The 20,981-nt window shown below is 45.6% G+C and overlaps 1 protein-coding gene across 1 annotated transcript in view; it reads right to left on the bottom strand.

Annotated features, from left to right (window-relative positions):
* Window positions 1-13,864: 13,864 nt before the first annotated feature.
* Window positions 13,865-20,981, bottom strand: part of LOC121046977 (serine-rich adhesin for platelets-like) — a 156,914-nt gene continuing 149,797 nt past the window's right edge. Inside the window, exons 7-8 of the mRNA XM_042289185.1 lie at window positions 13,987-17,923; window positions 13,865-13,876 (exon numbers count right to left, since the gene is read on the bottom strand). Coding sequence (XP_042145119.1) covers window positions 13,865-13,876; window positions 13,987-17,923 — 3,949 coding nt within the window. The remainder of the gene's footprint in view (window positions 13,877-13,986; window positions 17,924-20,981) is intronic.

The following is a 20,981-nucleotide window of genomic DNA, read 5'->3' as shown; positions in this document are numbered from 1 at the left end:
GTTACTTCACTCGCTTACATCAGAGGTTTTAACTATACAAGAACGCTCTAATATTGCTTTTCGCGTATAAAGTACCAAACCTGATACGCTATACTTCGTTCCACCTTACTAAAAGGAACCATAAAACAAATTTCTGGGTGGGATCAATATTAATTTCTCTAAACGCATATCGTTTAGTGCGCCAGGAGAAAACTAGTACATTAGGGTAGGAAGCCAAAGCCTGCTTTTCGCTACGAAAATTTGAAAATATAGCGGGCTACTTCCTACCTCCTTCCCTTCGAAAGCTCTGCGCCTTGTCACAGTGATGCATCGCAGTACCCGAAGCACGACGCCGGCCCCAGCTCACGCATTCGACACGAGCAATGTGTCACTCGGATCATGCGCTCGTCAACCATCAGTTCTTCGACCAATACTTGGATTCGTGTTCGTGGCCAATGAGTGACGTGACGGCACTCATCATCACACGGGAACGTGTGATGATGAGTGCCGTCACCCATGTGTGTGTTTCAAAAGCGCGACAAAAAGTTGGAGGAATCGCATCTAATGCCGAAACACATCACGACCATATGATTTCTCATTTCGAGTTGAGTTGAGTTGAGGATTAAAGCTAAATTAAAGGAAGAGGTTGAAAAATTAAATCAAGGTTTATTTTCGGTGAGGACGATTGCGTCTATAAATTAGACTATCAGTTTTATGTAGACCTCTGTGCTGTCTTGTCTTTCTTGTCCCCTTTTTTCTTAGGCGCTTTCTTCTGAAGGACCATTTAGGTCCAGATGCGGTCGACGCTACGAACTGATGGCACCAATCAGATAGCATCAAAAGCGCATCATCATGGTACTCTGGATGTTTCTGTACGTGTCATCGCTGAACCAAATATAAACGTAAAAGGCCCAAAGGCCCAGTGACTTGAGCTTTTAAAGCTGTCTGATTGGTTCCGCTACCTTGTAACGTCGGCTGCGTCAATACTTTAGCTTAAAGGAGCTGTGCAACAATTTTTGTACTGTGCACAAATACCGCTTAAAACGAATCCCTAACGTTAATGACATATGAAACACGCGTTCGTTTTTCACCCCACGCAATAGAAGTCCCAGAAAAAATTTAAGAAAAACGAGCAGCGTTCACCCCCTCAACTCGCATCCAGAACAAGCGGCCACGTGATCTGGAGCCGATTATACGCCGCCAGTGTTGATCATAGCCACGCGCTGGGGTTGGCAAAGCGCAGGACACGCGCTGAGTTCCAGACATTGTTATGGCTCGGCTGTTGTCGTCGTTGCAGCGATTGGACACGGGCAGACTTGTACCGTACGCATTACAAGTAATCGGATTACTTGTAATCGATTACTTTTTGGAGTAATTTTGTAATCAGTTGATTACTTGTATGAGGCAGTAATCACAAGAGTAATCTAATTACTTTTTGAAGTAATAAAATTACTTGTAACCGTTACAATTTGTCCACGGGACACCCTCCCCCCCCCCCCCCCCCCCGGGCACACGCCTTTTTGTTTTATGAAATGACAAAAATAAAATTTGCTTTTTTTTTCGAACGGAAAAAAGAAAGATTTTTGCGGAACTGTAGGAAACGAGGTCAATCTCTTTCTATGTACAGTTTCTGTGGAATGTCCGTTTTTTTTTTTGTTTTTTTTCGAGCTGGGACTGGGAGTGGGAAGCCCCAGGAAAGCCACAATGTGTGACGAAGGCCATTCAGGGCGAAGCTTGAGGAAGCAGAATGTAGTGTTGTGATTTCTTCGTTCAAACTAGCCCCCTCACGCACACACACACAGAAATAAAAAAAAAATTAAAAAAATCCTGCTTAGAGTACATACTCGCAGCCCGCAGGAGAACCAGAACCGAAGAATGTCTAAAGCAGATGCAAAATATAACAAAGGCAGTTGAAATATTTCCCCATTTCCCCTACGTGGTCTTTGTGACAAGCAATGTTTCGAGTTGAGAAGTGGTCGGGGCGATCTCTTCCTCTAATGGATACTACACATGATCCGTTTCAAATCCTGGAGCTGCTGCTCTTTTGTATAACATGCGAGCTCATCCACATGTGAATAATAAAATGAGCGACGCAAACTTTGAGCGACAACCCTTGCTCATGCTTAACAAGATCTAGAACCCTCTCCGCTCCCCTCCGCTTCCCCCCCCCCCCCCCACACACACACACACACACTGGCGAACGCCCAAATCATTAAACGTCTTCAAACGAATTCTATGCTTGTGTCCGCATTGTGAAGGTGCAACGACCACGAAGAGGGAGCCAGTTTTTCTTTTTCAATACTTGTGCAAATATGAAATATAGGTTGGAAGTAGTTCATTGTTATGAGCGCTAAAGATGTGTCTTCACACAATAAAGTAATCGGAAAAGTAACGATTACTTCTTTAAGTAATGTCCAATTACTTTTGCCGTCGAGTAATCAAGTAATCTAATCGAATACTTTTTAGCCAAGAGTAATAGTAATTGTAATCGATTACTTTTTTTTAGTAACGTGTACAAGACTGGACACGGGTCACAACCCGAATGCTTCTCGAGCTAGCAATTGTCACGAGCCCAAGTCGAGTGCCCACGCAATGCTCGGGTCCAATCTATGAACTGCATTCAAATATCGTCACTCGGGTGTACTGCGATCCCCGAGTTACGTCATCAAATTTTGCAAAGGAGAGATTGAATGCAAATGATCGCTTTTGTCCTTGAAATTACACCGCAACAAAGGAGTTTCTTGGCCAGTGGTGTTGCGTGTGAGTATCCTTGAGTCCCAGGTGTGCCAGTAAGCTCGTGTAGAGAGAAAAACATTCCAATTGAATATCGTTGCACAGCTCCTTTAAGCGAAGTATAGGAGTAATATACACACTGTTCAGTGCGTAATACCGCTCTCAAACGGGCACATTAAAAACCTTCAGTGCAAGCTTTTTTAGAGAACCGGCGGATTAGCTCGGCGATCTTGAGCTTATCGTCGTGTGCTGGTTCGTCGAACTTTTAAAGGAGCCTGTTCTGAAGGCCCGTCTGACAGCGGTATTAAACTTCCCACATTTTTTTTAATTCTGTGACTGAAACATGGCTGAAAGGCATTCATTTTGTATATCTTCGAAATATGGAATTAATAGGCATACATCTATAATGGGCAACTCCGCTTCACGTCCTACCGCAGCCAAAGCCACGACCAAATGCGTTGCGCAAGTTCGTCGGCTTCTTAGGCAGGGGTTGCGGTGACGTCAGAACGCCGAGCTTCGATTGGCTCCGATTGAAGGATATTGGGCAGGCGTCGATGCAGCTAGCACTGAGGTCTACCCACTATCCTTCCAATGAAAGCCAATCAGAGCTCGACATCGTTCTGACGTCATCGCAACTCCTGTGGAAGAAGCAGACGAACTTGTGCTCCTCATAGAGTCAGTCAAGCAGTATCAGTGAGAAAACTGTGTCATCCATGGCGCTTCGGCTAAAACCAATCATGCACACTTAATCCGTCGTGACCCTGCACTTTTTTTCCTCGTGCGTGATTGGTTCACCCGGTGATAGAAAACGCACACAGACTATTACCGCCTATTACCGTCATGACGATGCACTTTTGGGGTTGCTCGATTGGCATCGTCGAATCGTGGTGTTGGCTTCGGTCGTACTTAAGGAGACCAAGAAATGATAAGTGCCGCTACGGCACTCACTGGACCCGAACGCGAATCCAAATATTCGTCAACGGATTGATCGTTGACGTGCGCATGCGCCCGAGTGATGCAGCCATCGTGTCAGATGCGTGAGCTGAGGTCGGCTGACGTGCTTCGGGTACCGCGGATGTATCACAGTGAAAAGGCGGAGAGCTTTTGAAGAAAGGGAGGTAAAAAATAGTTAGACATGAGGAAGATACATAGAAAGGGGGGACGGACAACGAAGACTTCCAACTAGCAACAACATTTATTGACCCGAAGTTTGCATATATAGGTGAAGGAGGGGAGGGTGAAAGACGCTACACTGGAAAGTGGGAAAGCGATGGGAGAGGGTGTAGAGCCAGGGAAATGAGGGACGATCCCGTGGGGTAGACATCTAATCGCTTGGAGCCGCGGAAACGAGGGACGTCAGCTCTGGCCCCAGGAAATTTATCTCCCTCCTGGATAAGCCTATGGACGGGGATCCGAAGTTGTTGTGACTGTGGTGCATGGCGAAGGCCTCCATGATCTCTCGTCCGTATCTTGAGGCGTGACCTCCAATCCTGGTGGTCGAGGGAAGGTCGGCGGAACAGGGTTCGCTGCACTCAGAGGTGTGTTTGGCAATCGGGTGGTAACAAATCTCCGAAGTGTCGGAAGCGGCTTTCTTGATCTCGTTTGCATGTTCCCTCACCCGATCGTTTAGGCATCGGCCCGTCTGTCCGATGTATTTAGCACCGCAGGACATGGGAATCGAATACACGCACTCTTTGCAGCAGGTTACATAATTGGTCTGGCGCTTTTTCTGGCACGGGGGCGCTGGAACGGGGTTGTTGACCTTTCTACAAATAGAAGCTAATTTGAACTTGCAGGAAAATACAGCGTTGGTGTTGAAGCCGAGCGCAATAGATTTCAGGCGATGTGAGGTGTTGTGTATGTAGGGGATGCATGCGAAGCGTGACTTAGGAGGGAGGGGTTTGGACTTCTGCCCCGCAACAAGTCTTTTGATTGTTGTTTCAATCAGGTCTCTCGGGTATCCTGCCTTTATGAGGCGACTAATCTGCTTGGATAGGCTGGGGGCGGAAAGGTGCTGACAGGATTTAACCTTTGCCGAAGCAATTAGATTTCGAACGATCCCATTTTTTACATTCCTTGAGTGTGAGCTGTTGAAAGGAAGAACGGGCTTAGAGGACCTCTGCTGGTGAGCCCAGCAGATACCTTTGCTAGTTGGGACCAACTTGAGATCCAGGAACTGTAAGCCCTCAGGGGAGGGGGCCTCTTTGGTGAACGTAAGCCCATGTGAGTTCTTCTGGAACACGGTCTCTATGGCTGCAGAGTCGGAGATGGTGGAGTGTAGGATGAGATAATCGTCAACATAACGAAAAACCTTCGCATCGGGAAAATCTCGTTGAAGGTCCGCCTGAACTTTGGCGTCAAACATATTAACGGCATTAGCGCACACGTATGAGGAAGAGAGAAGGGACAGAAAAGAGCGCTTCTCTGTTCCTCATACGTGTGCGCTAACGCCGTTAATATGTCTAACTACCAACTAGCCCAGTTATCAACCCTTTTACAGTTTGGCGTCAACATAAAACAGGTAAATTTCGCTGAGGACGGGAGCCAAGCAAGACCCGATACAAACGCCGGCCTTTTGTATGTACACTTTACCCTCATATTCAACAAGCGTTGATTGGACATACAGTTGTGTCAATTCGAGAAATGAGGACAGCGAGACGCCACATGAATTTTGAAAGTCTATGACACCTGTCTCGTGGATGGCGTCAGAAATGAAGCCCAGGAGGGTCTTCACGTTTAGGCTATAGTAGAGATCTACAACATCGAGCGAGAACGCTCTTACAGCTTCAGTGCCGGTGTGTAACTCGTCCAGCGCGTGAAGGCGATCTTCCGAATTTCTTAGTCTGAAAGGTTGGGGGAGCTCTAACGTGCCGAGATGTTTCTGCAGAAACTTCGCCAAAGGCCTCTGCCAACACCCCGTCTGGATACAATGCTGCGGAACGGCACGCCTGGTTTGTGGGTTTTAGCGGAAAAGAAAATAGAGAGGTCTCTCGGGTATCCTGCCTCATAAAGGCAGGATACCCGAGAGACCTGATTGAAACAACAATCAAAAGACTTGTCGCGGGGCAGAAGTCCAAACCCCTCCCTCCTAAGTCACGCTTCGCATGCATCCCCTACATACACAACACCTCACATCGCCTGAAATCTATTGCGCTCGGCTTCAACACCAACGCTGTATTTTCCTGCAAGTTCAAATTAGCTTCTATTTGTAGAAAGGTCAACAACCCCGGTCCAGCGCCCCCGTGCCAGAAAAAGCATCAGACCAATTATGTAACCTGCTGCAAAGAGTGCGTGTATTCGATTCCCATGTCCTGCGGTGCTAAATACATCGGACAGACGGGCAGATGCCTAAACGATCGGGTGAGGGAACATGCAAACGAGATCAAGAAAGCCGCTTCCGACACTTCGGAGATTTGTTACCACCCGATTGCCAAACACACCGCTGAGTGCAGCGAACCCTGTTCCGCCGACCTTCCCTCGACCACCAGGATTGGAGGTCACGCCTCAAGATACGGACGAGAGATCATGGAGGCCTTCGCCATGCACCACAGTCACAACAACTTCGGATCCCCGTCCATAGGCTTATCCAGGAGGGAGATAAATTTCCTGGGGCCAGAACTGACGTCCCTCGTTTCCGCGGCTCCAAGCGATTAGATGTCTACCCCACGGGATCGTCCCTCATTTCCCTGGCTCTACACCCTCTCCCATCGCTTTCCCACTTTCCAGTGTAGCGTCTTTCACCCTCCCCTCCTTCACCTATATATGCAAACTTCGGGTCAATAAATGTTGTTGCTAGTTGGAAGTCTTCGTTGTCCGTCCCCTCTTTCTATGTATCTTCCTCATGTCTAATTACCGTTACCAACACGCTCGTTTTGTACTTAATAAAAAATAGTATTTTCAAAGTTTTCTTCCGAAAAGCAGGCTTTTGTCCTTCTATCCTCGTCTTCTAGTTTTTGTTTTAACCCCCTGATCATATTCAAATATTAAAATCAAAATATAAAACCACCCATTCTAGTTCGGAATTCATTTCATGCTGCCTCTAATGTCAAACAAAGTATAGTTCATTTCGTTGAATTCTGAAGCACGTACTCTTCAGAAATTCGAATGTGTTTTGCTTTTAAGACAATTTTGTCTCTTTCTCTCTCTCTCTTTCTTTCTCTCCCTACTCCTCACACGCGCCACTTGTTTTAAAAATAGCAGCGTAAGTAGATCCTCTGAAGCCTCCGCAATCAGAAAAGCTATGCATGCCTGTTTTTTTTTTTTTTTTTTTCTTTTGAATTTTTCTAAACTATAAAATTGTTACAGTGGGAACATTTCCTAAGGGGCACCTTCATCTTTAGAAAAGAAAAGAAAGAAAATATGATGAATATGGGTGAGTTTTGTTACTGCTCTTTAAAACCTTCATCGTTATTTTCTCTTCCAGAAGAAACATGTTTTTACTGCTCATATGTAGAAATTAACCTTTTTGCAGTACTTTCACGACTTCTTCGCCTTTAGACCGCCGGGTTCTGTGAATAGCTGATTTGGTCGAGAAGGCTAGTGAATAAACCTGCCTTTACAGGTTTCTGCTCTAACCACTAGGTGCCTTGAATTTCGCTGGAGGTGACAAAATCTGAACGTTTAAAGAGGAAATAATGCGGAGGTTCTGGGTTTAAATCTGGAGCGCGAAATATTACATTGCTTGACATTTTGCCCCGGCGTAAATGTGTCTCGCTTCCCAGGACAACGATATTTAGCGCACACGTTAACAAGATACAGGACAACGGGCTGTGAAAGTTCAAACATTAATTATTTATAAATGCGAAAAACAATTGCGCAATATACCGTGTTTGCAATTTGTATTTGCAAACTAGCGACATTTATACACCGTGGTAAATACTTGGGGTCAATCTTCTATGTACGTTACTTGTCGGTAAATGTTTCTAGACCCTCAGGAACTACGGCTGCTTTGGGGAAGATGCCAGAAATCTTTTTCTGCACAATCCGCAGAAAGAGCTTCGGACTAAAACAGTGGTTCTAATTTTTTTTTTTTTTTTGCATAACAAAAGTCGGTTTGGTATTGTAGGGCTCTAAGAGAACATAATCTTTTTTTTTTTTTGTCGTCAAAATTAAAAATGGTCACCGGACATGGTCGGCCGAACGTTTTTGAAAAACATCGTCGCTGTCATCACGTGCTTAGCCCCTCAGCAAAGAGGTCATTTGAAACGGATCTGCTTGGTGCGTACGCGCAGCACCCACATGCCAACGCGCACCTATTTATCAAGCGTGTTGTTTTATAACGTACGCATAATATATATATATTGAATCCATGCTACCTAGAGTAATGATACATTATGAGTTTCGGAAAGAAAGTTTAAGAAAGAAAGTGCGAATGGCATTTTGACCTGAACCCTTAATTTACAATTTACTATATCGGGAGTCAAGAAAAGGTTGTCTAGGAGCTACGCATCGGATAAGCTTCAAAGTTTAGTAGAAGCTGGAACATCTGTCTTTTTCTTTGTGGTTTCTTTTGTATGAGGAGGGTTCATGGTTTATGTTGCGGAACGCTAGTGTACCCTGTTGGAAGGCTGCTCCAGCCGTGGGTACCCGGTGACGCGAAGCTCCCCTTCCACCTTGGCCAGCAGTTCCCGGTGTAGTCTCTCCAGCTCCATCCTCCAGCGAGAGCACTCTTCCTCCAACTTGGGTGTGGTCTTCCTCTCCTCGGCGTACCGACGACGCCACATGTCACGTGCTGCAACACGGTAAGGAAGATATAAAGACACGTGTCGTTCGCGTATACGTCGCCCCAAACACGTCTCCGAATTGTTTGTTTATTGCCTTGTCGAAACGTGATATTTCTATATCTCCTCCCAATGGCATCATAGAAGTGTCATATTGTCGTCGGTTACAATCCTGGAAGTGTCGCAGCAGCTTTAGCGGATAGGGCACACGCTTGTTCTGCTCCGAGTAGCTCTCCAGCTTTGACAGTTCACGGAAGGTTGGACAGCCAGTAGCAAAGACGCCGAAACAAAAAAAAAAAAAAAAAAAAAAAAAAAACGCTCGCGGTCTTTTGGTTCTTTTTTTTTTTTTTTATTGTAACCTGTAACTTTTACTTTAAATTACCAGGATCGCGACATTCGAAAGCGTGAAGCTCTGGGTTTTTTTGGGTTTTTTCGTGAGATTAAATAGCGTCGTGAAAAATAGTTATTGTGACAGGTAATTTGGGTGACTATAGTCCAGATGTTCCACAAGTTTGTTAAACCAATTTTGAGACTAGTTAATGACTATCAGAATTTCGACAGGATCTCAAATTTAACGCTTATTTCAATTTCGTCACGAATACAAATAGAAGATCAATATGAAACTGAAAATGAACATTTATTGAGGCAAACCTTGTGCCAACAAACTAAAAGTGAAAGCTTTCACCATCTTGGGTCGGAAATGGAAGGGCGACCGTCCTAAGAAGCCAGTCACCGCTGCCTTTATAAGCCCGGTTAGTTCAGGAATGTTCCGAATCAGAATACTCGATTACAGCCGTGAATGAGATGGAACTTTTTCAGAAGAGTATAGAATTATCGAAGAAAAACCATGGCCAAAAGAGGGGGAGGGGTTCGAATCCAGGTTTTCCACGTGTCCAGGGTCAAAAGTACCCGTTCATATCTTTTATCCCCGTATTAACAACCGATTATGCTGTTGTGGGACTTATTAAACGCACGCTGAGCTCCCAAATACATACTTAAGGTGAGTGGATGGGACGGATATGTTAAAAAAAAAAATTATTTACCCCCCCCTACCCCCCCCCCCCCCCCCCCTCTAAAGAAATATGTGTGTAGAATTGACGGCACAAGACTCGTTTGAATGATTCCGAAGAATGCTTTTATTTCGGGATCGACGTCTCAAAATATGATCATGTCTCTTTACTCAAAATGTGTCCTGCCTCCTCACACAAAATCATGTCTCCTCTTTTAAAATGTGTCTTGCGAAGTCATAGGGAGTTTTAGTATATCGTTCCAATTACTCCGAAAACATACCCGATAGCCGCCGACGCTTTTGAACATTCATCGTATTGTTATCGGATATTGTTATCCGCAAGAATCGACTAAAACTCTCTAATAATAAACCCTTTTTATAAAGTACGCGCCCTCTAGTACTTGGCGTGTCAATTATCTGAGTCCGCAATTGTGTGGCACATACTCTGAATACTTACTGGTCACGAGGACTCTGTCAGCGTTCGGCGTGAACACGGCTGAGCTTCTATGGAGGACGAATACTGCATCAGTGTTCGATGAGGGCTCGGATTTAATCGGGCGCTTCCAAGGTTACTAGAGCACTCAGTTAGGAAACTCACCGTTGAAACCTGGGCCGCTGGCGCCCACTCAGACCGAGCTTAATACGACAACAGCGCCACTTTTTACCCTTTGTCTTTACTGTGGTCACCTTGAACTTTTAGAAAGAAGGTTTTTGCGTGAAAACCAACCAAAAAAAAACTCTTTCGTAATAACTTTTATTGGAGTTTAGCACAAAACGAAGGGCGCGTGATGTTTTCTATAATCTTTAGTTTTCAAGGTTTTGCGGCAGAATTAATATTGTTTTTATAGAACCATGCCTCAGCGGTGATTTCAAGTAGCGCGTCCCGACCTAGGCGCATCCTAACTTCGGTTGTAATTCGCGGCGTGTCCGCTTGGAAGAGGGAAGTGGCACGACCCCAAGTTCTCAAGGTTATTACACGAGCGCATTAATGACTAAACAGAAGCCCCAAATAGGAGTGTTTTGGTTACATTCCATACAACAGTAGCATTCGCACCACGCCCGCGCATCGCTTCTTGATCTACCTTACTCACACCACTTGATAGCGAAATTTTTTTATAATAAGTTTATCATGCAACTGTTCATAACTACCATCGCAACAAAGTAGGAAGCCATGTTACTGATTTTACTTAGAAACCACTATTTTTGCGGACTTATCTACCGATGGCTACTCTGCAAATTTCAAACGCAGACTTACTTTTTTTTTTAATGTGGGTTCACGCTGCCGCAGAAATAACTCACGCATTTTTTTTTCTGACACCATAAAAAGCTAAACTCCGAAAGTATTCTCCTTGAAACACAAACTATTTCGTGACAGTGGTTCTAGACGCTATAACTTTAATCTATGTGTGTGGTTGCTTTGTACGTTTTTTATACTCGGCCCAAAATATCTGTCTAGTAGAAAGATTATCTACTGTATATAAGAATAGACACTGAAAGACAACGGGGAAATCGGAGCGTGTGGTGATGTCAGAGCGCAGAACTCTGGCTGGAACAATAGCAGGTAGACTTTTAGGTTAGCTGCCTTGTCGCCGACTCGCAGGGCACTGGCTTCCGCCGTTCGAACGCCAGTCCCTGCATAAGTAGCAGACGACGCTCAACCCTGCTTAGATTGAAACTGTGTGTAAAAACAAGGTTAGCACTTTTTGCGTCTATACCCACTACCCTTCCAAACAAAGCCCGGTGATCTGACCTCACCGCACGCTCTCATCTCGCTTTCTCCCTCAGCTGCTCACCGTATAGGCAGATAAAAAAATCACATATGGAAGCACAACACTACAGTTACAAAAAGCGTATTACACGAAGGGCGTGACCCAGTATACCGCACTGAATTTCAACTTAAAAAACTAATTTCTCATCATTCATTAAAAAAAAAACTCAAAATGAATAGGTTGCCTCTATGATGACCATGACTGTCGATCACATCCTACATTTTTGTTTATCAATTTTGTTAATATCTCATAAAAAACTAGCGTAGAGCGTTCACTTGATAGACCCTTTTCATAAGTCCATGAAGCAACATTGATGGTCGCCATTTCTTGGACACGAAGCAGGTGATTGGATGCGAGTCCTCGCCGAGCGCTGACGTCACACTCGTGTCCAATACATGCTCTGAGTTTGTGATCAAGCAATGGCGGACAGGCGATGGCACGGAGTTTTCAAAATGGTCTAGGGAAACTACAATAGAAAGAAAAAACACTTCAAATACGGGTTTAAGAGGTTCATACACCGAACCTTGGTCTCTTGTAGAGGTGGTCTTGTTTTGCAGAAACTTCGCTCTCCTCAGCAGGTCTTCTCTCTTGGCCTCGCAGAAAAGGCGCTCCTCCCGCAGGCCGTCTAGCTTTTTCTGAAGTCTCGCGACTGGATACGATCGAGTGAGGAAACACAAAACAGTCAGCCAGGAAGAGGCTGAACCCTGCTAAAAACAGCTGCTAAGTAATGCCCACCAAATATGGCACGGTAGGTTTTACCGCACTAAGCTTAATTAAGCCACCGAGTTCATGCACAGCTGGACAATCCATAACGGACAAAAAGAACATATATTCCGCTAAATTGTCTCCAAACAAATCTTAGTAAGATTGCGTGTGTGTGTTTGTGTGTGTGTGCGTGCGTGCGTGTGTGTGTGTGTGTGTGTTTTGCGGTGTATTGCTCATATAGTATCGCAAATTTAAAAGCACAACGTAGGATAAGCAAACAAAAAATACAAATTATTTATTTTTACACGGTGCTTCGGTTTCAAAACTTAAAAGCCCTGACCTGTACCTGGACTTGGGGGTACGTACAGACAAGGGAGCACCGCTATCGTGGCGGTCACGTGGACTCTAAAGAAGTCTGACGAAGTTCATGCGCGTTGTGCGTGCTGTAATAATACCGTCTAGAGTACAAAACCTGAGCAGGGCATAATCGCTTGTGGATGCGTAGGATGCGCGGTGCATAATGATTTGTGGCAAAGATGCTGATGCTCGACGAAACTAAGGCGCAAAGCGCCAGACACGTGCGTCTTGGCGTCGCCATCTGCTAGCATTGCACTTGTGAGATGCCGCAAAACGCTTTGGCAGCGACGCTGACGCAACCTAGGCGGCACTGCATGGATCCTCCGGTGATGACGCATTGGGAAGGAGGAGGCGGGGGGAGGGGGGAGGGAGTGGATGCCTCATGTTTTGTCTCATAGGTTGTATTAACTGCAACGAGAGCAGGCGACGAAGGCGCCACCAATTGTCAGTCTTTTTGAGTCCACGGGATCGCAGCCACAGTTTCGTTTCCTCGTCTGCGACGTAATTCCAAGCTCTCGGTACATAGTAATCGAAAGCGAAACTATAAAGTAGAAATAATAGGATGGCAAAACATTTACAGTGCTTACAATACTTTTATTTTTTTTGTTTTTTTTTTATTGTTTGTAACAACACAAGTGCTGTATTCGGTGAATGGACGAAAGCTGATGTGAGGGTCTCTCAGAATTAAAATAAGTTCTATTCAAAACATTAAGTTTTTCTTCGTCCGGCTTTGAAGACATGTTAAATCTTAACAAGCACCTGAGTAGTACAATTCTTTTCAATCTACTATTTTATCTAACATATAGATTGTGCGATTTCGAAGCGTCCGATTGAGAAAAAAAAACTGATTTTAAAGAGTCATACTGGCAGTCGTCGTTTAGCTAAAAGCTTTTACATCAGCTAAGTTTCTCAGCTGTCGATATTAGATTAATAAGGAGGTTCATTTCAGAATTCTAAGTAAATATCACTGCTACCCTCTTTTTGTTTTACACTTTCAATGTACTACAATCTATTTTAATATATTCTACGACAAACGGCAATTTTTATGGCACTGTGCAGTGTGTCTGGCAATCGCTAAACGTACATTTCTTGCAAAATAAAAATACTAACGCAATTTACAAACTAGATTTTCGAAATTACCGCCAATTGTTTCTGATCAAAAAATAAAGAAAAAGTGTCGCACTCCGCCAAAATCATTTGTGAGTGTAAACAACAAAAAATAACTATAAGTTTTATAACATAGCACTAACCTTACCTCCGAAACTCTCAATTCGAAAATCTGATGGAAAACGTGGGTATTTAAAAAACAAAAACATGCTGCAAAAACTAAAAACGTAACACATACGAGCACACAAACATATACACACCGGCATTCCAAAAGGCCGGAGAAAAAGGACAGACAGGCAAATGACATTAACAGTGGCCTGCACGAAGAGGTGAGCTGTGTTTCAAAGGCCTTACTCTCAACGAGTCCTTGCTCCTCCATGTTAACACTGCGGCTATTCCTCCCCAGGAGGCTTGACCCCTTTTCAGAACTCCCGGGCGTTGTCAGCACAGTCCTGGACCCTCCAGTCTTGTCGAGTGTCTCACCGTCAGATCGAACCCTGCGCATTCCAGTGACACGGGACACTTCGCTCTGTCCAGTCTTCTGTGCGCCCTTAGGTGACGTCTTGAATCGTTGAGGGAAGAGTGACAGTCCCTTTGGTCGTCGAACCTTGTACTTTGCCGTCGCGTCGTTCTTTTGGGTTCGAATCTGGGGCTTGTGAATGACTAAGGGCACTTCGGACACCGTGCCACGACTGCCTCGTCCGCTGCTTGAAGCAGCATCGGTGGATGCCTCTTCCTCGTCACGATTGGAGTCTCGGGTAGGCGGCATCTCGTCGACGGAGATGCCTTCATCAGCAGTTTCGCTTTCGTGGATGTCCTTGGGTGAAATAACATCAGCCCGACTGACCGCTGGTGACGGTGTGGTTGTGCTGGTGCCGTCGACGTATGCGCTATCCTCTTCGGTTCGAGAAGCTTCTTCTGTAGTGGAGGGCTCCTGTCCACTAGGTAAGCCGGTGAGGTTTGTGTTGGCAAACGCTTCTTCATGCGATTCCTGGCTTTCTTTTATGCCTTGTTCAGGGTCGTACAAGCCATCTTCAGCTTTATGTGCTTCCAAGTCTGTAGTCCCGTCTGCATCAGGTTTCGCGGACAAAAGGCGGGGATCTTCATCACTCAAAAAGTTAACACCGTCAGGGTCACCTTCTTTTATTGAAACAGATACTTCATTTCTGTCAATGTCATCTTGTGCAGCACTCTTGGCAGAGGCAGGTCTGGTTATACTCCCATGGTTGTCTTCAACATTATCGATGCCGCTACTACCTTCTCCGATCACAGCAGTGGCTTCATCCCCTTCAGGTTGCGCCTCTGTGTTCTCAATATTGCTGGCAGGGTCTGAAGTCGGGTTTCCACTGGAATCATCCTGATCCTTCAACAGAATGTCGCTGTCAGTATGTTCACTTTGCGCAACGACTTCCCCTTTGTCACTATTGTCTGGTTGATCGTTTGTAGCTGAGTTTTCTAATGAAGGCGAAAGAGCTTCAAGATCATTGCATTGTTCATTATTTGGGAGATTCACTGCATTTTTTTCCTCAGTTTGAGGTTTAAGCTCATCCGGGATTAGAACATCCTCATTCCCATTATTTTCATTGTTATTTGGCACACTGTCCTCTCCAGACTCTGTGTTTTCACCATCATCTACTGCAAGGCGGTCAGGGTTTTTAGAAGTTCTCTCATTCACTTTATATAACATATTCTTGTCTTGAGGCATAACAAGCTCTTCAGCAACACGTTCTTCTAAATGTTCTGCAGAAATATCATCAGCAGTCACTTGGCTTTCGCCAAGAGTCGTGATATTCCCACCATCAGCTAAAGTCTGGCTGCCGCCTTCTTTGGCCACATCCACAATTTCAGGCGATTCATCAGCACCGCTATCAGTCGAATGTTCTGTCGAAGCTATCATATTAGCCAGATATGAAGGCTCCTGGTCCTGAGAGAATGACTTAGCTAACTTATTCTCTTCAGTAACCAAAGAGTCTTCGGCGCCTGTCGTGTCCGCGTCAGTTTCCACTTGCTCGCCTCCTATGCCTACATTTGTTCCTGCCAAGTCTTTTGTATTTTTGTTTTGAGCTGCCTCGCCTTCAGAAGCAACTATGTTTGTATCCTCGTCATTGTGATTTCCTGTTCTCAAATTTTTATCCTCTTGGTCACCATCGCTGGAAGCAAGCTCAATCTGATCAGCAGCAGCATTATTGGTTTCCGCGTCGTCAGTGCCAAAAGAAATTCTGTCGTCGCAAAAGACGCCCTTCTCTACATCTTCTTTTGGAGATGTTTCGGAGTGTAAATCATCAGAAACTACTGCTTCTGGTTGAGATACCTGTTCATCTGTTATTGTATCTGTAAAATTTCTCACGTCGACATGTGTTGGTGAACCGCTTGTAGGATCGAGTTGTTCAGTAAAATTCTGGGTAGGAGCGATTGAATCGTTTAGAGATGGTGTTTCGTCAGCGTTACTGCCGAGATTTCGTGGCTCCTCTGCATTGACTGAACTTTCCAAATCATTTTTATCTTTAGAAGAAGACTCTTCATTATGAGGGTCTAGCTTATCATCTGAAGAAATGCCTCTCTCTAGTTCTTCCTTGCCTTCATCTTCGTTATCTATGATATTTGTATCCATTACTACTATTCCGTCGCTTGTGAATTGAGAATCTTCTGCTTTCTGAACATTTTGATGAGTTATGTCTTCCTCAGCAGGGGTTCCAACCCGATTTTTCTCCTGGCCGTCAGAATCTTCTAAATTGGGCGTTGTCATATCGTCGTGTTGTTTGAGTTCTGCATCTGTTACTTGAATTTGGTCTTCGGCAGATCCACCTTGTACTTCACTGGTTTTATTTTCGTGTGAATTCTCAGCATCATTCTTCTGAACGGCACTTTGATCATCAACATCATCCAAAACGGTAGTAACATTTTTATGTGTCGCCTCATGTCCATCTTCGGCATCCAACATCGCAGGCTGCTCCTCAACTAAACCAGTAGGCTCGTCTCCTGGTGCTTCATCGTTTTCGGCGTCAGGACCTGTTTCTCCAATACCCACTGCAGCAGGATCATTCTCATCTTCGTTCAGCATTATGTCATCTTCGGATCTACTCTCGCTTTTCTCAAGAGTACGACCAGCAGCTTCTGGAAATCCCGATGAACCTTGCAGCTCCGCTACTGAAGATTCTATTTCACTTTCTTTGAAAACGTTAGCTTCCCCGGAATTATTTTCGTTATCCTTAACAGGCTTTGCCGAATCACCCAGGGCTTGTGACGCACTGTGCGACCTCACAGCTTCATCTTCAGAGCGTTCGTCATCAGCCGAAAGATTTCCAGCAGCGCTCTCTCCAGTAGTGGTCTCCAGACTGCTCTGCTTGACGTCCTGACCCTCATCTGCAGCCTCTACTTCAATATTCCCCTCCCCTGCATCTTCTCTATCGATGTGGTTATTTGAACCGCCGCCTTCAACATTACCGCTTTCTGTTCCAGGGGCTGTCTCAGAAAGCCCATCCGCTACAACACTCCCTGTGGCCGCAACCAATCGCTGAACACTAGGAATAGAAGCGCCCTCTCTCTCAGTTAACCCAACACCACCCTTCGTGTTTCCCACCGAATGTTGACCTCTAGACTTTTGACTAGCACCACCACCGTCGCCCTTCGACGACCCATGTCCTTTCAGAAGGGCCCCATCACTACCAGGATCAAGCGTTTGAGTACCCGAATCACCAAGCTCTGTCACAAACACTTCCACCTCAAGTTTTTCGTTCTTCGACAGCCTCTTAGCCGTGTCGCTCTTCCGATAGCTCTCAGTCACCCTCTTCGCAGTGTCCACGACTCCAACACTTCTTCGAGAAGAATCTAGGTGTCTCTTGTGGCCGCGGTCGCCTCGGACATACTCCTTGATCTCGTCTACCTCAGTCCTGACCGCAGCAGAGTCTTGACCAGAGGGTCGTCCTGGTAAAAGACGGACCTTGGCCTTCTCGATAACCACGTCCTTGCCACCGCGGCCCGTAGCCCTGCGGCTCATGCCGGCCAAGCTCGTTGTGTCGCCCTGGCCGGCTTTAGCACCAGATACCCGCGTTCCGCCCTGATACTTACTTCTTCTGGTACCTTTGTCACCTTTCTTCTTTGACTTCCGGTCGTACCCGGTGGCGGCGTTCGCGACTTCGTTACCTACCGACGCGACTCCACTTTCGTCGGCTACCTTGTTTTCTGGTTCAGACGCGAGTTTGTCACCGGGCTCTAGCCCAGGTTCACCGTCGGCATCTCCGCTATCAATAACGCCAGAAAGTAACGCGCTTTCCTGGTTTTCGGCTCCGACTTCGACTTTGTTCGAATCTTCTAGCCGTTCGTCTTGATTCGCGGATTCCTGCGTCTCCCTCTCTACTTCCGGTTCGACTAGTGGTTCGACTTCTGGTTCAGTAACGTCAGGTTCGACTTCCGCTTTGTCTTCGGATCCGGCGTCGCGATTGGTCGTTCGGCTCGATGCCGATTCGTCGCGACTGCGTCTCTTCGCTTGTGCGCTCTCCCCTTCGATATCCTGCGGACCCCCACTCTCCGGTTGCTCTTTGAGTCTGAAAGGAAATCAGTCAGTGATCGTTATAAGTCAACTGCAAAATATCACGCCTTTACTCTGACTTAAAAAGATAATTCTACGTAGATAACGTTTAGTAACAGTTAGGCATGTGCAAGACTCTGCTTCCAGCAGTACGAGAAAGAGTTCTTATAAAAATGTAGAATCTTAAAGGGTAACTGCAAAGAAAAAAAAGTTTTTTTTTAAACAGCCTAATTGGGACAAGCATGTCACAAAACAAATGTTCCGCGAAAGAAATGATTTTTTTTATCAATATTTACGCCACAGGACGTAATTTAGTAGAGTGAGAACCTCTCCACGTTTGAAACTCCCGCTCTTTCGACCCCCGCGGAAGAGGAGTACGCCCCGCCCCTCACTCTCCTTGCGTTGCGGAGTTGAACCGTTGAACGACGCAGCGTCTCGACTTCCGGCAAGATCTGGCAACTACGCCAGGCCGCGGTATTGTTTTGGTTGTTTTGGTTTGACGCGGTTTGCGAGCACATGTAGCGAAGCCGTGACCGGAGAAGTGCCCCTGTGATGTTCCCGGAAGACGGAAGGTATCGTTCGTAATCGTCGTGCGCGCTTTGAAAGCGAAGGGAGTCACAGAATCCACGAGTGCGCAACCACAAGCCAAGGTTCACGACAGCGCTGCGTTGGTTTCGGCGATCTCGTTCTGTTTGGTGTAACACGGCGATGCGACAGTGCTGAAACGTTTGTGCTGTGTGTAATGCGGTGCTAACACGGAGCGCAAATTGGTTGTTGTGGGGTTGACGTTCAACCAGATAAGTCCCGTCGTCGTCAGCTGATCCAGTCAAACTGGTCCGGGAGGACGCTGGGAGCGTTTTTAAAAGTAAATCTGCCTCGTTGTTTCAAAATGTGGAAGTTTCCCGACGGATACCGTGAGTAAAAAGCTGCGGGCGTTTTCAACAAAATTACGTCGTTTTAATTGAACAATGGACTCCGAATTGTTGTCCTAAATCTGCCGTTTTTATGCTTCGTGTTGGACTGCGTTTGCACAGCGACGTGTTGCATCGTGCGGTGTGAATAAATTTGGGCACGATTTCGTACCTGCCTACAGATCCATGAACTGAGACCATTTTTACGTAGTGGACATAGTGCTTTTTTATTTTCTCTTTTGTCGCGGACGTTAGGTGCACACGGGGCGAATCTCGACGGCCTCCAGAGCGATATGACGAGAACGTAACTAGACACGTTGGTCGCTACGCGAACGCCCGATTGCCTCCAGCCCAATAGCATTCCTTTCGGGGCGACATGGCTGCTGGAAGGCTCACTGTCGGGATCACGCATCTGACATCTCAGAAAAGTCAGCATTTGCACGCGCAAACAAGCAAAACAAACAACAAAAAAAAAAAGCACGCTAAGCAAGCAAAGAGGAAAACTAAAGAACCGCGCTATGAAAGCCAAAACCCCGCGTCGCTTCCTATATATCACTACCACCTGCGACAGCTGCTAAACACACACTACTTCACTTCAAGAAGTACCTGGGTCAGCACGAAACGACGAAACACTGATCACTTCGGCGAAACGATTAGTCGAGGTAGGCGAGACAGGCGGGAGCAGAGACTTTGGCGGCCATGAAAGAATGGCGAAGCCGCGAAGCTTTTGTTTGTATGAATCCAAACGGAAGTGCCCGTCTTGTAAACCTTTTGTAAAGAATAATAACTCTCAACACATGGGTTATTCTTTAAACGTAAAAATATGCCGCTCAAAAGGAAATTGCAACATATAACAAAGGTTTAACAACCAAGATCTAAGCTGTCAATCAAACTCTTAGCCAATGAGAACCTTTTGGGATTGACGTCACATAATCACAACTTCGTGGCGCGCGATTTAAAACGGACGAAATAGCCGCAAACTAAAACGAGTCTCACGCAATAAATATTTCTGTAAAAAATGTTTTTTCTCGCGGAAAAATTGTTTTTTGACATGCTTGTCCCAATTAGGCTATTAAAAAAAAAACATTTTTTTCTTTGCAGTTACCCTTTAAAGCAGGGGGCTCCAATGCCTATGCTCCCCTGACCAGCTTGGGGCATCTCACTGCGCATGCGTAGAATGCTTGCGCAATACGAGGCCCCAAGCTGCTCGGGGGACCCAAAGCGCTGGGGCTTGCTATTGTAAAACTCTCTAATTGGCGTTACAATCCAAAGTTGTGACGTAACGAAATAAATTTCATTCACATGTGACGCACGCTTGGCCAAAGAAAAGAATATCACACCCCGAAAGTGATACGTCATCTGCAGAACATTAGGGTTCCCATGACACTTGAACTAAGGTTGCAGATCAACATCGTTTACCAACAGTTACGCATACGTAGGACTGCTTTCGGCAGTACCACAGAGAATTTTTCAACCGAAGTCCCTACAAACGAAAGTCGTGACATCACAGAGTACATTTAATACATATGTAATGCAGGACTGGCCTGGAAGTAAATCGCAAGCTGTCAGTAATATGTTAACTGCAAAACACAGTGGTTTTGATGACGCTTTAAACAAATTTTCAGATTAACATCGTTCATTAGCACTTAAGCAGGCGCAAAAACTGGTTTTGACGGTACCTCTTAGCAAAACCCCGACAAACTAAAGTCGCAATAACCGAACGTCACACCATCAGAAAGCAAAGTTTACATGAGCCAGGATTCCAAATGGTGTTTGCTCCAAATGTTCCAAATACATTTTTTTTCTAGCGATTCCCGTAAAGATGCTGGCCCGTGACACCTCAAATTTTCGCACTAAGGTCTTCTGCTCTTGAAGGTGACGACTACGATGGCCTCTAAAGTCACCTCTAAATAGCGCACCCAGCGTCGTGCCCGGCTACTAAAATATGATTGAACGTGGCCTTCACTTTTTTCAGTGCCAAAGTACATCTGAGTGCTGCAGATTCGGGACGCTTTCCTTTAGCAACAGGTGTAATCACCGACAGCTTATAAAACAAAGGTTCTGGCTTATTATGTTGACGCTTCCTGGTTCGTGGTTGGTTCTTCACGTTCGTATCGGCCAATGAAGCCATCTGATTGGCCGCGAAGAGACGATAAGGTGCTC

This window comes from Ixodes scapularis, unplaced genomic scaffold (assembly GCF_016920785.2).
Source record: "Ixodes scapularis isolate PalLabHiFi unplaced genomic scaffold, ASM1692078v2 PGA_scaffold12__126_contigs__length_90152505, whole genome shotgun sequence".
In the NCBI taxonomy this organism is placed as follows: Eukaryota; Metazoa; Arthropoda; class Arachnida; order Ixodida; family Ixodidae; genus Ixodes; species Ixodes scapularis.
The sequence above is the reverse complement of the archived record's forward strand: the minus strand, read 5'-3'. Positions and strand labels throughout refer to the sequence as shown.